The sequence below is a fragment of the Aquila chrysaetos genome, chromosome Z (assembly GCF_900496995.4).
Source record: "Aquila chrysaetos chrysaetos chromosome Z, bAquChr1.4, whole genome shotgun sequence".
Classification (NCBI taxonomy): Eukaryota; Metazoa; Chordata; class Aves; order Accipitriformes; family Accipitridae; genus Aquila; species Aquila chrysaetos.
In genome coordinates, this window is record NC_044030.1 from 48,446,492 (window position 1) to 48,463,667 (window position 17,176).

At 39.7% G+C, this 17,176-nt stretch overlaps 1 protein-coding gene across 2 annotated transcripts in view; it reads right to left on the reverse strand.

Moving 5' to 3' along the window:
- TRPM6 (transient receptor potential cation channel subfamily M member 6) overlaps positions 1-17,176 on the reverse strand; it is a 109,379-nt gene that overhangs the window by 47,198 nt on the left and 45,005 nt on the right. For both annotated transcript variants that reach the window (XM_030004071.1, XM_041120984.1), the window contains 8 exons: positions 16,575-16,749; positions 15,084-15,207; positions 12,683-12,755; positions 12,462-12,562; positions 5,869-6,003; positions 5,290-5,343; positions 2,731-2,871; positions 864-998 (listed from right to left, as the gene is read on the reverse strand). In XM_030004071.1, the coding sequence (XP_029859931.1) occupies positions 864-998; positions 2,731-2,871; positions 5,290-5,343; positions 5,869-6,003; positions 12,462-12,562; positions 12,683-12,755; positions 15,084-15,207; positions 16,575-16,749 (938 nt within the window). The remainder of the gene's footprint in view (positions 1-863; positions 999-2,730; positions 2,872-5,289; positions 5,344-5,868; positions 6,004-12,461; positions 12,563-12,682; positions 12,756-15,083; positions 15,208-16,574; positions 16,750-17,176) is intronic.

Sequence of the window (17,176 nt, forward strand, 5' to 3'; positions counted from 1 at the left end):
CATTAGTGGAGGAAAAACACTCCTTGCTCGCCACTCATAGCCTCCCCTTCCATGGTGTTGGGCAGTCCCCAAACCCCTTGATACCAAGATCCTACTTTCACTCTTTTCTTGTATTTGTGTCATGACAAAAGAAAAAGCAATCAGTAGACTGAAACATACACCATAGACTTCTGATACTTAAAGATTATTTTCACTCTTTGTCATACTTGTAATGTAAACTTGCTATACATTTGTGTCTGGATATTACTCCATTAAAGGCAAAGAAAAAGTCTTACTAAGTCAGGTTGTCTCAGTGCTATAATGGGTTCATTTTGGCTCAGACTAATTCCAATAAAGCCATTTAAATTCATTCAACTTTATGTTTTGTCTGTCAGATATACGCATGTGGCGATCTTTGCTCTTTAACATTCTTTCTTTTAAAGAAAATACTCTATCATAATTTTTCCAGATATCAGAACTGTATCTTTTCTTAGCAGGCTTACTATAGCTAGTTTAATAAGCAATCATGAAGAAACATTAGGAAAGTCAAGAGAATTCCTACTGTTGCTTCCAAATAAGAAGAGTTTTCACCCATGCTTAATGCTTAGAAATTTGGTGATACTACATTTCAGTGAACAAAAGCTCTTAGCAACAAATGGATGGAAGTTAAAAAGTATCACAGGAGGAGTATGAGCTTGATTTCAACATAAAAATTGCAAGACTTGTACTTCATGAACAGTGAGCAGTAAAACATTGCTTCCACTGGAATTTAAGTAGAATTATGATAACTAACAGCCTGACCAACATATGTCTAAAATCTCTCAATAGAATTATTAGCAGCCTAATATGTCCTAAGCAAAGTCTAGAATAATTAATTATATTACCTTGTATTTGTAAGGCTGTGCTGTTCTGAAGAACTGAGAATGCAACGTACTTTCAGGAGATCCCATTCTGCTACCCGTCTGATTACTCTGATGAAGGGAATGAGACAGGCTCTGGGAAAAGCTGGAGAGCACTCTCTAGATCCAAAGGCATACCAAAAAAACACAAGGAGAGAAATGCAAATTAGAGATGAATTTTGCCTGTACTTATCTCTGATTGCAATGGTGCCTGTATAAACTGATGTTATTCAAAGACTAGTGAGTGAGTCAGCAATCCTATAACTACCACTGGAGCTTATACCATCACAGAAAAAATAGCCTGTGTCACACCTAATTTAAAAAATATGTATTTTTCTGAATCTCTAAATTAAAAATACTGATTTCCCCAATAGCATCCACCAACTACAACAACAACAGGGCTTGCACCAGATTGGAATCATCCAATCTGGAAGCTCTTCCAAGTGCCTACCCTTAATAAAGAGTGCCATAAGCCCTTTAAAAGACAGAAGTTCTCTGAACTTTTTGCTGAGTGTTTTCTCCAAAGAATGGCATGTCTAGCACCCCTGGGCATTTTGTTCAGTGTTGACTAAGTGGGAAGAATGTTACCAGCTGAATCACTAATGCTTTTCCCTGCAGTTCTAGTTATATGATCATGTGGTTTCAGCCATCCCTGTTAAGGTCAAATTTCACGAGGATACAGTGAAGAGTGTTACAACTGCTCAAATATCTCTTTTTAAACATTGTATTAAGACAGTGACACACAGGAAGCTCTGTCTCTATGTTTCTGTTCACTCCAAGTAACAGTTTTCATTATTTCTTCTCATTTTCCCTACTCACCCTGAGGTTCTTCTATTAGTCACGAAAGCAGTACATGGAGAGGAGGAGACATTTTTGTTTGATTTTTAGCACATGGAAGTACTTTAATCAAAGTCCAGTTCCACTCTGAAAACTGGGGAGAATTCTTATGTAGTAAATCTGCTCCTTCTGTGATGTTGGGAATGATATTCAGCTAATTTATTGAGAAGTTTAGGCTGTTTCCAAGTTAAAAGTCAATGGGGAAAATGAAAGTTTTTTTCTGGGGCAGTTTGTTTGTTTGTTTGTTTGTAGAGGTGATGCTACAGAAATGCAGACATGGCACAATGTTGTGCTGTACAGTGAAACACCTCAAGCATCTAGAAGGTGCAGAATGGCATGCATGTCCAAGCATAACCTTCTGCCTGCACAAAGCCACTGCATTATGGGTGCAGCCTGGCACATTGAGCATGAGACTTCCCCTGTGATGACCAGTGCATCATGGAAAAAGATCTTCCAGGCAAACACAGCTCATTGGCCTGGACAGGAAGATGCACCACTAGCACTGAGCTGCTTCTAAAAGGTAAGACATTTGCTCAAAACTCAGGTCAGGGATGTCCATGTTGCTCTTCACTGTGCCATCCTGACATGCTCTAAGTCAAGTTCAGTGCCTGTTGAATTCAGAATTTCTGTGATGTGGTTCAAGTTGCAAGAGCAGAAACATGCAACTGCTTCGCAAAAGGGAAAATGGTGGTTGGTACAGCCTTGTGGATCTTTACTCATGGATGACAGACAAAGAACACAACCTGGCTACTGGACACAAAGGTAAATTTACTGAACTAACAGTTAATTTAACAATCACTGGTGGTCTTGGGGGGCAGGGAGTAGTTTGTGGAGAGATTTGTCTGTTTTATTTGCAACCTTTCCACACTTGGCAAAGAGATTCATAAAACAGACAAGCGTGGCATTCATTTAACTGATACTCTTCAGACAAACCACAACAACAACCTCAGCTGTTTTCAGGTGTCACGTTTTGGCTTTTCTTGGTGACCAGTAGTAGCCATTTCACAGAAGTTACCTTGTGTTTTCTGTAGAGATCATTGTAGAGAATTCGGAAATGCTTCCTTGTGTAGCTGCTCCGATAAGCTCCACCAAGGAGGTACTCTATCACCAGTCCGATATCAATCAGTGATATCTTGTAATCCAAGGAAAGGGTATTCTGAAACACCAAATGTCACAAGCATTTCATGATGCTATTATACGCAACATTGAACCATGTCAGAGCCCTACTACTATGAGAGGAGTCTGGAAGAAGGTGCAACTGAGAGCTCCTCCATCTGTCAGGAAAATGCACACATTCATTAGGCATATGAAACTCCCCTAGGAGGAAGAACACAGGCACATCGACATTTTCAGCCTGAAAAGTGTGACATCTACAGTCCACTGCACCCACATTGCATAAGAACATATATCATAATGTTCACAAGACCAGCTGCATTCAACAGTGAGGGTAATGTTTCTTCAAGTTAATCACCAACAGCCAGAGAGACTGATAAAAATCTTCTTCTTCTCACAACAAGAGAAAACTAGCACGGTATGATTTGCTCATTAAACTAGTTCATTAATTAAAAATGAAAAAGTGGATGAAGCATGTATTTAATGTTGTAGAGTAGTTCCTGGAGACTGGTAATCTCTTGTAGAGGGTCAAGGCTGTCATGACAACTAGGACAGCAACCGTACCTTCCGAGTTTCTCACTGCTTCTGTTTAAAGCACCACTGCTTCCCAATTTACCTCCACTGTCCTTCCAAGACACAGGATTTGTGAAATATTCTCTGAAGAACAGATTATTTTCCATGCAGATTTTAAAGATTATTGGTAAAACCTTAAACTACAACTCTTAGAAGTGAAAAATGGGCCTGCACATAGATGGCATCAGAGGCACTAAGTGCCTTTCCTAGCGGTGTATGCCTTTCAGACTGTGAAAAGTCATTTAACTCAGTAGACTGAGGTTTTTTCAACAGACTTTAGTGTACAGTACAGGTAAGGTAAGTACAGACAGGTAAGGCCACCCAGCCCTGGGGAACAGAAGGCACCAACAAGCTGAGCACTCTGGGGCAAAAGCATGTCTCACAGGATATAGCTTGCCAGCTCTGTCACTGAGAGTCAGGCAAGTGTTTCTGACTACTTATACTTGTAGATACTTCTCTGCACTAAAAAACATATTTTATGAGGGCAGACTGCAATGTATCCCCATTCAAATGTAGCAGCAGCAAAGCTGGTCACACTAATTGAGAAAATATTCTGAAATCCATGGTCACATCACTCTGGTGACTGTCCTAGCTACTGTATTACCGTATTTAATAAGACTGCAACTGCACAACTCATTCACAGAGCACTTACGCATACTTACAGAAGCTCAGGTTGAAAAGGTTTTTCAGCATTTAGACCTGTTTGCAGGTCCCAAAGTGAGTTTCGCCTACCCAATGGTGTATAAAGTTTTGAAATTGTGCACCCATTTTCTACCTAAATTCTACTATTCCATTCCAAGTGTCAAAAGCTTCCCTTTAGATCACACCCTGAGTTCTCCCAGTGTCCTGAGATGTAACCAGGCCATGTGTTTTACGAGAGGGGTCATACCAACGAGCAAATCACTTCAGTATCAGTGAGAAAGGCAGATTTCTCAGCCTGGAAAAGTTCAATATATTTTCAACACTGAGTTCTTCCAGATCTGTCACATAAATTAGACCTCAAAATATGTCCATCAGTATGGGAACACACAAACAATAGCTTGCTATGGAGACCAGAATACCCTACACCTATCTAAGAACCATCAATGGGATTGACATGAAAGTCATCCACAATAAGAAAATCATACCAGAAATCCCACTACTTGAGACCACAGAACTCTGCAAACAGTCAGACTTACCATTTTATTTTATCTTAGCATTCATACCCTAGAAAGAAATAGCAAATTAATCTAGTTTTGGATCTAGGCATCTCCTGAAGTGGAGAATAGATGCAGAAAGAACAGCTCATCCCTTCCTGGCTAAGCAGTGCTGCGAGGTACAATAGATAAGAGAAACACGAAATAAATTAACTGTGTAGCTAAATAACAAGGCTGCCACTAAACTACTAACAGAGCCAGTGCTCCATGCAGTAGTCATCCACTGCCACCTTCTGTTCTCCTAGGCACCGCAGCACATTAAAATAATATTATATCTTGTCACAGTATCTTTTTGTTACTGCTCAACAAGGAAAGACTTTTTTAGCTTTGGGGAAAAAAAGAAAACCTTAAAGCAATGAGCATAATTACTGCACTAATTACTAAATCTTTTGTACAATCACTTCATAATGTCACTTTAGTACCTTGAGAAAGAGAGTCTGATCTACACAAACTGCTTGGCTTTGAAACTAAGGTACAGGACCCTTGGGAGCACTCAGTAGTAGTATGCTAGTTAATTGCTTAGGGGGATCAGTGGGATGAAGATAAAACCACTTAGTAGATATAGAAGAGTAGTAATGAACCCATCACTTCTACTCCTAAAATTCCCCTGTATTACCTAATAGCAGTGCGCCAGTGGACACTGAAGTTCTAAGCTACCATTTTTGCTCCCCAGCCTTTCCTATGTCTATTACCTGTTTCACATCTCGAACTAGGTGATGCAAAAGTAGATTTGATGGTCCTTGTTTCTGTGGTGTGAAAAGAGAAGACAGTAAACAAACATGTCAACCTACCTTAGAAAATCTGTATAGTAAAAGAAAGCAGCTAAAAGATCGTTGGCATAAGCTACTATGATTCAAACTCTCCCCACTCAAACTCTCCCCACAAACATTTCTTCAAAAACATTTCAACACTGATCTCCAATATCTCTACTATCTTAACTCTTGACATATTCTAGAAAGAAGTTGGTATCACTTTGGTTTAACAACATATAATTTTCAGCAAGATAAACATGTATCACATACCAGACTAAAATCAGAACATACTTCTCATAAGCTTCAGGTAAGTACTCAGTCTGGTTCATGTCAATGAATTGAAAATAAAAAGCTGTGACACCAACCCAAAAATCCAACAAGACACGCAAAAATTATGAAAATCTGTTAATTTTCAATTTTTTTCAAAAATCCTTCATAAAAATTTGGCCTAACTATCAAATCTCTTAAGCAAAACAGAATTCTGACCTAAAGTTGTACACTGGGATTTCAAATACTCACTGTATTGTAGAGTTCTTCCAAACGAGATATGGTAAGAAAACGGTGCATGTTCACTCCATGCTCTATTAACAGCTTCACAAAATCCACACGGTCCATCACTAAAGCATCCAGCATTGCCTGTTCCAATGCGCCAACCTCCAGAAGGACAGAGATGAAGGAAAAGCTTAGAAAATTATTAACTTCTTTTGGAAATAAATAAAACACTCCTGAACAGCTAGGGATCTCTTTACCACAATGATTTGCCTTTACGTATACTTAAAGTGCACAGTACAAAAGAAAAATATGCTGGAGGAAGCATCTGTGGAAAAAATCCAACAGAGAGGGGGAGTAAACCTGAGTCTCCATAAACCCAACATCTGTAGAGACTTCTACAAATCTAACTTTACAACCAGACTCTGATAATACATTCCCTACTCTTTAATTCACTTCAGAAGCTAATGTATGATAATGCAGGGGGTGGAGGGAAGCCTTTCATTTTTTACATATGACAAAAGCCATTTCAAGGTACTGTATTTCAAGATCTCTCTATAGAACTTGAAGTTCTTTAAAGCAGACTTCTTTTCAATTATGACAGAGAATCTGCATTAGGATACACTCTCTCAAAGACACCATGAAGCAGAGCTCTACCTACAACAGTGTCCAAATGGTGAAAGCACTCTACTCGTGGCACTTGCACAGAGCTTAGCAGAATTTCTACATGCAAGATAGCAAAGGAGTTGGACATATGAAGTTCATATAAATCCATATAAAGAACTTCTACAGAACACATATGCACAGAAAACACACGGGGGTAAGCAGAGTGAGGATTCTGGCACACAAATGGGGCAGGTACTAGTGCTAACTTGGCACTTGAAGTTAGTCTTTCCATGTACGTATTTATGTTTGGCGGAAGTGATATTAAAAGACGACCAATAAATGTTACAGAATTGTCCCATGTGAAAAGAACACTTGTGCACTGTTCCTGAATTATTGGTGTTTCTTCCAGAAATATCTCGAAGTGACCATTCTTGTATTAAATTTCCTCGTGCAGTCATTCCTTGTGCCGGCAGTGTGTCTAAAGAGGTTTAGACAGCTATCTGGTAATTACTAAAATGACATTTGTTGTTGTAAAGTCTGTTTGAGACTGAGCTGACATTTAAGCAGAAACACAGTTAGAGCTGGTTACAATCTCTACCTTCTGAAATTTGAGGACCAGAGTTCTAGAAAGAAATGGCCACAATCTGTGCATAATTGTATATGTTTCCTTAAAAGACTTAAATAGACAGAAAAATACTAAGACTACATGGAGAATCGCCTAAAAATTGCTGCTTAAATATCTAATTCAGAATTTGAACACACAACAACAATAACCATGCACAAACTGTAGACCCTGACAATTGCAGGTCTGGCAGACCCTGACAGTCAGAGGGGTACTCGTCTTTATTCAAGAAAGCAACTAAATCAAAAGCAAACTTTAAAACTGCGCCTGTGCATCTTCTTTTTTTTCTTTTTTTTTTTCTTCTTTACAAGGTATGAAGAAAATAGTGTTATTTAAGATTTTTTTACTGCTTAATGAAAAGAAAAACTTTCAGGAATATATGTCATTCTAATTTTTGCTTGGAGAAGCAGCAAGAGATGTAAGACTTGTTTATTACGAGCTCTTTACATCTTACTTGAAGGGGAGAACATACTCATCTGACAATGACTTTTCATTCAAAATGATGCTGAACAATTGCACTGAAATAGATATGAACAGGTACATAGATCTTTTTCAAACAGAAGCAGAGGAGTGAGAGTAGGGGGACTGCCAGTGAATCTGTAAGGCCAGAGGATGATCCAGGTATAAAAGAAACACGCAAGGAGATAAGGCTATTGCAAAAACGGTAAATTAATTCATTGCCTCACTGCTCACCACAGAACGTGTTAGGAATGGTCCTACATCAAAGCTATTCTTTATGGCAGACAAATCTGAGGAACTGTGTCAAATTGAAGTGTCAGTAGAAAAGATTATAGAAGTCATCCGTAAAGTGGTAGCAAATTGTCAGGACCAGGTGGTTTTCACCTAAGAGTTCCCAGGGTACTGAAGTGTAGCTGAAATCAGCCCCTCTAACAGCAGAATGGAAGATGGTAGAAAATATACCAATTGTTAAAAAAGATAAAGGAGTCTGCAAGTTGTTAGAGTATGGCATAACAATACAGTTAGAACTTTGTAAGGACAAATATCATGAAATGACAATAACAAATAGCAATATAGGTAAATACAGCAGAGTAAGAGGAAGCAAGGTGGTTATTTTGAAGAATAAAATCAGAACTCTACCAGAATATTAGCAGGGACAATGAGGATAAGGCTATCCTATTGATAAAGTATGCTTGTATCTCCACAAAAGCTTTTGATGATGGCTTTCTTGAAGGACTTCTAAACAAATTAAGCTGCACAAGGCAAAAGGTCCTCCAATTGTTTAATAACTGATCAAATGGTAGGGAAAAAGATTATTAATGGTGGTGGGAGACCAAGAAAATCCCACATATTGAATACTGACTTGACAACACTTGCTGATGATACAAAAATACTCATCATAATAAAACTGACTGGGAGGAGGTACAGAAAAATCTCATAATATGGGCTAACCAGCCAAAAAAGCAGGTAAAATTCAATATTAGTAAATGTGAAATAACATGCATTTGGGAAACAACCCTACCCACATGTCAGTCTTGAAATAATTCAGAAAAAATGTTAGTAAATGTATGCATGAATGTAATTGGATATAAGTTGGAAACACATAAAAAAGGCATACAGACTATTAGGATTTATACTTAGATGAGTACAGAATAATCTATAAAATGTTTGTATTTCACTAAATATCTCAATGAAGAACTCCATATCTTGAATACTGGGTACAGTGCTAGTCTGCCTATCCCAAAAGATGACTGACACCTGAAAAAAGTACACAGAAGAGCAGAAAAGAATGTCAGAAATAGGGAAAAACTGAACAGATAATCACATTGGGAAAGCCAGGAGTGAAGTGAGGGGACTATGCGACAGTTCTCTAAAATCTTCTGTGTCAAAGAGGAGGGGACTAGGAAAATGTTATTTGTTACTTCCCATACACATAGAATTACAGAATCATTTGGGTTGGAGAAGAGCTTTAAGATCATCAAGTCCAACTGTAAACCTAACACTGCCAAGACCACCACTAAACCACGTCCCTAAGCACCACTTCTACACATCTTTTAAACACCTCCAGGTATGGTCACTCAACCACTTCACTAGGCAGCCTGTTCCAATGTTTGACAACCCTTTCCAAGAAGAGATTTTTCCTAATATCCAATCTAAACCTCCCCTGGCACAACTTGAGGCCATTTCCTCTTGTCCTATGGCTTGTTACTTGGGAGAAGAGACCAACACCCACCTTGTTACAACCTCCTTACAGGGAACTGTAGGGAGCAATAAGGTCTCCCTTGAGTCTTCCTTTTACCAAGGAACAGAAGGCATCAGATGAAAATATCAGGTAGCAAACAGCCACTGAAATTTAACATTCTCAGTTTAAGATCTCTCTATTTAGTAAAGCCTTTGACAATGTTTCCCACAGCATTCTCCTGGAGAAACTGGCTGCTCATGGCTTGGACGCACATACCCTTCACAGGGTTAAAAACTGACTGGGTGGCCAGGACCAAAGAGTTGTAGTGAATGGAGTTAAATCCAGCTGGCAGCCGGTCACAAGTGGTGTTCTCCAGGGCTCAGTATTGTGTGCCCAGTTGTGTTTAATATCTTTATCAATGATCTGGATGAGGGGATCAAGTGCACCTTCAGGAATTTTGCAGACAACACCAAGTTGGGTGGGAGTGTTGATCTGCTTGAGGGTAGAAAGGCTCTACAGAGGGATCCAGACAGGCTGGATCGATGGGCCAATGCCAATTGTATGAGATTCAACAAGGCTAAGTGCCGGGTCCTGCACTTGGGTCACAACAGCCCCATGCAGTGCTACAGGCTTGGGGAAGAGTGGCTGGAAAGCTGCCCCGCAGAAAAGGACCTGGGGGTGGTGTTCAACAACCAGCTGAATATGAGCCAGCAGTGTGCCCAGGTGGCCAAGAAGACCAATAGCATCCTGTATATGTATATAGTATCAGAAATAGTGCAGCCAGCAGGACTAGGGAAGTCATCATTCCCCTGTACTCAGCACTGGTGAGGCTGCACCTTGAATACTGTGTTCAGTTTTGAGCCTCTCACTACAAGAAAGACATTGAGGTGCTGGAGCGTGTTCAAAGAAGAGCAACAAAGCTGGTGAAAGCTCTAGAGAAAAAGTCTATGAGGAGCAGCTGAGGGAACTGGGGTTGTTTAGTGTGGAGAAACGAAGGCTGAGAGGAGACCTTATTGCTCTCTACAACTACCTGAAAGGAGGTTGTCGTGAGGTGGGTGTTGGTCTCTTCTCCCAAGGAACAAGTGATAGGATGAGAGGAAATGGCCTCAAGTTGTGCCAGGGGAGGTTTAGATTGGATATTAGGAAAAATGTCTTCACTGAAAGGATTGTCAAGCACTGACAGGCTGCCCAGGGAAGTGGTTGAGTGACCATCCCTGTAGGTATTTAAAAGACATGTAGATGTGGCACTTAGGGACATGGTTTAGTGGTGGACTCGGCAGTGTTAGGTTTATGGTTGGACTCGATGATCTTAAAGGTCTTTTCCAACCTAAATGATTCTATTATTCTATTCTATGAACCTATGATTCTATTATTATATCATTTATACTAATTCACCAGTCAAAGCAAGTTTCACCTGCCATACCTCTAACATAAATGCAAAGGAATTATGCAGACTCACAGGCCTTGCCAACATATATCTTCAATGATAAAAATGGCAAAAGCATAATGCTTTTCTCTTACTCAAGTATTATAGCATTTGAAGCAGTAAGATAGATGGTGTCCCCCTTTAATATCTTACACAGATGTGCTTCAATAAAGCTTATCAACAGTTCACAGCAGAGTTGTTGAAGACAAAAAACTAAATAAACACAAATAAAAAAAATATGTGCTATAAAACAATGAAAGAAGACATTGGGAAAAATAAATTGTCCTCAGAGTCAAAACGTAACAGGGTATCATAAAAAAAAAAATCATAAAGGCAAAAAAATGCACACGTCATTTTGTATACACAAATCTTTTCTATATTCCATAAAAACAAAAGTCTGTTGGACAGAAATACTGTTACGGGTATACAGTCAAACACTCAAAAGTTATCAGCTAATTGATCACCATGAATAATGGTACAATTATTCATTGCTCAATCATACACTATGTTTCCCCAGAGGGCATAGTCTTATTCAGTTTATAGAGTGAATGATGCTTTCTTAGCAGGGAGCTAGTCAACATTTTGTTCTAACATTATTGTTCCAGGCTTGGTACATCCCTTATTATTCACACACCGTTCAAATCCTGAAAATGAAACCAGCAATTTCCTTCTTTGCCTTTCAGTAGGCACTCGACACCATTTATTTTTACCAGGTTTTGTGCAAGAACATGACATGATCATCTGCACTGCACAGATAGAGAACTGAGCCCAAAGAGGCAACAACAACAACAACAAAAAAATCCTTTAATTCATGGATGCCTAATTGTAGACATCTCAGGCATAGTCCTCCATGTATTCAGCCTTATACACCACAGGAAAATACAGACTGGTGATCAATAAATTCAGCTCTCTTGTGTCAAACAACCAGCTGCGGTCACTCAGAAAAAAATATACCCACTGTCCCTTTTCCAAAATTTACATTGTAAAGAAGAAAAGGCACTCGGGATTGGAAAAATCAACCTTGTAATTCTTGGAAGCGAAAACTTTTGGAAGCATTAGAAAAAATTTCTTGAAGAAAATATTTACTCTTATAACAAATGGGAATAGCATGTGTTGAGGCACACACAGTTTTATATTTATGATCTCTAAAAATCCCTCACTTAGGGAGGGTTATACTTAAATACTGGATTACATCTGAAAACTTGAAAAACACAATTATAGGACTGATTCAATTGCTACTGTATGTTCTTTCACAAGCAGACAGTTAATGTGGCTCTAAATCATGGCTTGCCTTGACTGCAGCTATTCCTAAGAAACAATATCTGAAATAATGCCATGATGCCACATTACCACAGTTAATTCTACCTTCTTTTACCTGGTAACACCATAAAGGACCGTGATTTCTGTATTTCTGTCTAAAGCTGGGAAAACAGAGGCAACACTCATTTTGAGTTTACTCCTTTGGCAAAAGAGTACTCTGGGCTACAACGAAATATCCTTGACCACCGATGACTGTCAACACAGGCTTGAGGAATACAGATCCAGAAGGACCACTGAAACTACTTGGAAAAGCTAGCAGCAAAAACTACAGGAATTATAGGTATCACCTTTTCTCTGGGGAAACAAATGTGATTTTCCATCTGATGCACTCTGCAGTTGAATACTTCACAATTTTAAGAACAATGCCTCTCCAAAATCAAAGATGATTACTCCAGAAGACTCCAACCATCAAACTATTCCTTAATTAAAGCTTGACAAATGCAAATCATGGAAAATTAGTCATCATAATAAAGTGTAAAACCACTGTGAAAAACAAAAGGTAATATTACCTTCCAGTGTTGTCCATAAACCAGTATGTGTTTCTTGGCAATATCTAGCCGGTTCCAGGCCAACGCCAAATCTAGCTGATCTGAAGCAGACATATTTGTACCTAGGAAACAAGTAAAGGACCTAGCAGTTTTCACACATTGATGTTACTCCTTTGCTTTGAAAAGGTAAACCAATGGAACTGTATGTCAGCTGAAAACAGATCATACTTTTAGACAGGTACCTTTCAAGAGTGCAGTCAGAATTGCCAAATCAATGTCCTGCTGATCTTCTGACTCCGCATCAAATACGGTTATCTGTTAGAATTGCAGAAGTACACTATTTGAGGTGAGGCAGAGAAGTCTGTAGTTATTGCTTCTTGGAAAGGGCTGTGGTAGATTAAATCATACACATTTCAACACAAACAATGGCAAAGGCCCAGACATGATTTTCCTTTGTTTCAGACAGAAAATGTACCATTTTGCTTTTTAATACAATGGCATCCCAGGCAAACTGGAATCAACCTACTGCTTCATAACTTGACTCTATTTCCTTTTGATTAGCCTTTAAAGCTGAGAAATGTAAAAATGCAACATGGTTAATATCTACTCAGTTTTCAACTAAAAAACAGACAAATAAAGTAAAACAAAAAATAATAAAAACATATTGGGTAGTTTCCATCTTAGTGATCATTGCTACAATAGTCATTACTCCCATAACAAATACTTGGTACTTCATCATATTTGAGAAGTCGTGGCAGACTGGTGAAGTTCCCAGTGACTGGAAAAGGGGAAACACAACCCCCATTTTTAAAAGGGGAAAAAAGGAAGACCCAGGGAACTACAGGCCAGTCAGTCTTACCTTTGTGCCTGGCAAGATCATGGAGCAGATCCTCCTGAAAACTATGCTAAGGCACATGGAAAATAAGGAGGTGATTGGTGACAGCCAACATGGCTTCACTAAGGGCAAATTGTGCCTGACAAGTTTGGTGGCCTTCTACAATGGGGTTATAGCATTGGTGGATAAGGGAAGAGCAGCTGACATCATCTACTGGGACTTGTGCAAAGCATTTGATACTGTCCCGCACAACATCTTTGTCTCTAAAATGGAGAGACGTGCATTTGACAGGTGGACCACCTGCTGCATAAGGAATTGGCTGGATGGTCACACTCAAAGAGCTGTGGTCAATGGCTCAATGTCTGGGTGGAGACCACTGATGAGTGGTGTCCCTCAGGGGTTGGTGCTGGGACCAGGATTATTTAACATCTTTTTTGGGGACATGGGCAGTGGGATTGAGTGGAACCTCAGCAAGTTTGCAGATGACATCAAGCTGAGTGGTGGGGTTGATACTCCAGAGGGAAGGGACACCATCTGGAGGGACCTTGACAGGCTTGAGAGGTGGGCCTGTGCAAACATCATGAAGTTCAACAAGGCCAGGTGTAAGGTCCTGCACCTCGGTCAGGGCAATCCCACACAGGGATACAGGCTGGGCGATGAGTGGATTGAGAGCAGCCCTGAGGAGAGGGGCTTGGGGGTGTCGGTTGGCAAGAAGCTCAACATGACCCAGCAATGTGCACTTGCAGCCCAGAAAGCCAACTGTATCCCGGGCTGCATCAAAAGAAGTGTGACCAGCAGGTCGAGGGAGGTGATTCTCCCCCTCTACTCTGCTCTGGTGTGACCCCACCTGGAGTACTGTGTCCAGCTCTGGGGCCCCCAACATAAGAAGGACATGGACCTGTTGGAGGGAGTCCAGAGGAGGGCCACAAAGATGATCAGAGGGCTGGAGCACCTCTCCCATGAAGACAGGCTGAGAGAGCTGGGTTTGTTTAGCCTAGAGAAGAGAAGGCTCCAGGGAGGCCTTATAGCAGCCTTCCAATACCTAAAGGGGGTCTACAGGGAAGACGGGGAGGGACTGTTTATCAGGGAGTGTAATGATAGGAAGAAGGGTAATGGTTTTAAACTTAAAGAAGTTAAATTTAGATTAGACATTAGGAAGAAATTCTTCACTGTGATGGTGGTGAGGCACTGGAACAGGTCACCCAGAGAAGTTGTGGATACCCCATCCCTGGAAGTATTCAAGGCCAGGGTGGATGGGGCTTTGAGCAACCTGGTCTAGTGGAAGGTGTCCCTGCGTATGGCAGGGGGAGTTGGAACTAGATGATCTTTATGGTCTCTTCCAATCCAAAACATTCTGTGATTCTATGATTGTACTCACAAATGAGCACCTCAGCTGCTAAACATGCCAGCACATTTCAAAAGTACATTTCAATACTCAGAGACAAGTTCTAGCACAATTCTGTTATGAGAAGAAGAATGGATGGAAACTTTTCTAAACTAAAAACAAGACAGAGAAAAAAAAAAAAAGTAGGAATTACTTGATCTTTCCTGTGAAAACAAAGATGGCCTTTTACTAAAATCAGAAAGGCTGTCATTTCATAAGCAACCACTGAGACTTGAGAAGTTAACTAAACAGGTTCTGTAGAGCTACTCAATATATAAATTAGCACAGACACCTTTGTGTTAACTTTATATTAGAACACCATTACTTCTACAAGTGTTGTGCCCATGCCAACCCACCACAGAAAGAGCAAAAAGGGTAACAGCTAACGAAGATGTCCTAAACTCAGAGCATGAACCTCACTCACGGACTCTCTGTGCTCCATGCATTCCATCAAAATGTGAAAGAGATGACTGGACTGTTTCTGTCCCAAGCTAAATGTGTTTTGAATCATCACTAAGACCTCCTCCTTCACTTGAGGGCGCAGCTCCCTGAAAAACAGATATACAAGCAAGAATAAGTATATTTTTAGCTACTTCTTGCCAGCCCAAATGACACCTCAGCAAAACACAAAACTTGTGCTAAGCAGAGACATATAAGAAATCTCTTTAATTTCTACTTTTCTGTTGATTAATTCCTGCCTTCTTTCAACAAAACAAAGCAAAGGCATCCCATAACATAAATTATTATTCACTCATGCATTAGTTCTGACCATACATATAAACTATTGGTAATAGAACAAATGAAAAAGGTAACAATTTTCAAAGGATTGTCTGTGAATATAAAGCTAAAAATCACAAAAAGTTTAGCAAGCTTTTTCTTCTTTTCAATAATCATACAGGGATAAAATTAAATTCCTCATTATTTGTTCATCAGGCTTCACACCTCTCCCATCTTTTTTCCCCTCATTTATCTTTCTGTTAAACTTTCCATCTATATTTTACTTTTCTTTTGAAATGGCAGGATTTTTTTTAAAGAAAAAAATGGAAGAAAAAGCAAGTGAAGAAAAAAGTTCTCAATACAACACACTAGGGAAAAATACCACCCTCCCAAAATAATATTTAGAAAACATAATAAATAAACAATTAGGATATAAAGTTTATTAAATTGTTCATTTTTTTAATTGGAAAGAACCCAGGCCACCTTTATAAATTTGATTTTTTATTTTAAAAGCACTTTTGACTTTGAAAAACTTTCACAGAAATATTAATTGGCTACACAAATATATATATATATATATATATTTAATTCCAGTTTGGACATAAAATTTTCATCAAGGTAGGTTTAATAGAGTCTGCAGCTGAGGCTGCACTGGAGGTGACATAAAGAGTTACAGCTAGACAAGGATGACAAATCTGGGTTACCACTGGGTAAACCAAAGCCAAAGCCAAGGAACCTTAGTCCTCCTCCTCACTCAGTCTGAGGCTCCTACAGCTACAAACCCCAGCCCTAGTCTCAAAAGCTTTGTGCAACCCAAACCCAAGCCCACTTACAGAATACTCATGGCAGGAGAAAGGATTGAGTCAAAACCCAAGCAGGCACCCTGCAGTAACCCAGCAATGTCCCTCAGCAAAGGTGAGAAACGTTATAATAACTCAAGATAGCTAGATGCAGTTTCTTTTTCCTCTTCAAAAAAGCCACAGTAAATTTGGCAGAATAATTCTTTCAGCACTAGTTTGAGGCAGGGAAGGAAGAAACTCTCACTGCTCTCACTTCACAGAAGTAAAAGCCAGCAAAAGACCATGGCGGGGTCATTACTAGAAGCATTAGAAATTATCTCAGTGGTTTTGAGACAGGCTATTTCAGGTCCCTCCCAATACAGCAGACCAAGGAGGAGGAGCATTATGCCACTACTCACCCTGTATCACCTGTGTGTTTGTGGGTAAAAGCCAGGATATCGGCAGCTCTGCCAGTGCCCTCATAGACCACCACGGGGACAGCTGGGCTGGCCCTCACGTACTCCCACACCATAAGGATCACGTTGGGGCCTCCTTCCACCACCAACCCAACTATGGGTATACCTTGGCCCATTCCTGTTTCAAAACACACCTAACTGGTTACAAACAGGTCTCAGTCACACCAAAAATCAGAACATCTTGTACATAAATACTCCTGAAGGAGTCTCATACATAGTTCAATGGAGAGGAAACCATGCTTTCACCATCTCTAATTTGACTTACACTTTTTAAGACTTTCACAGAACTTCTGCAACCAGATCAAAAAGACCAAGAAAAACTCCTGATGAAATTGTAAGTAGCCCTAACATTGGAAGGAAGAAACATCCTTCAGAATATCCCTCTGCCCTTTACAATACCTCTCACATGCAAGGACATTGACGGTGTTTGAAATTTGGCCAATATCCATTTGTTTACCTACACACATAGAAGAAAAGTAATCAGGCACTTCTTTACAGACTTTCTCAAGTTTTAGAGCAAGCAGGGTGGGTTTTTTAATAATCAG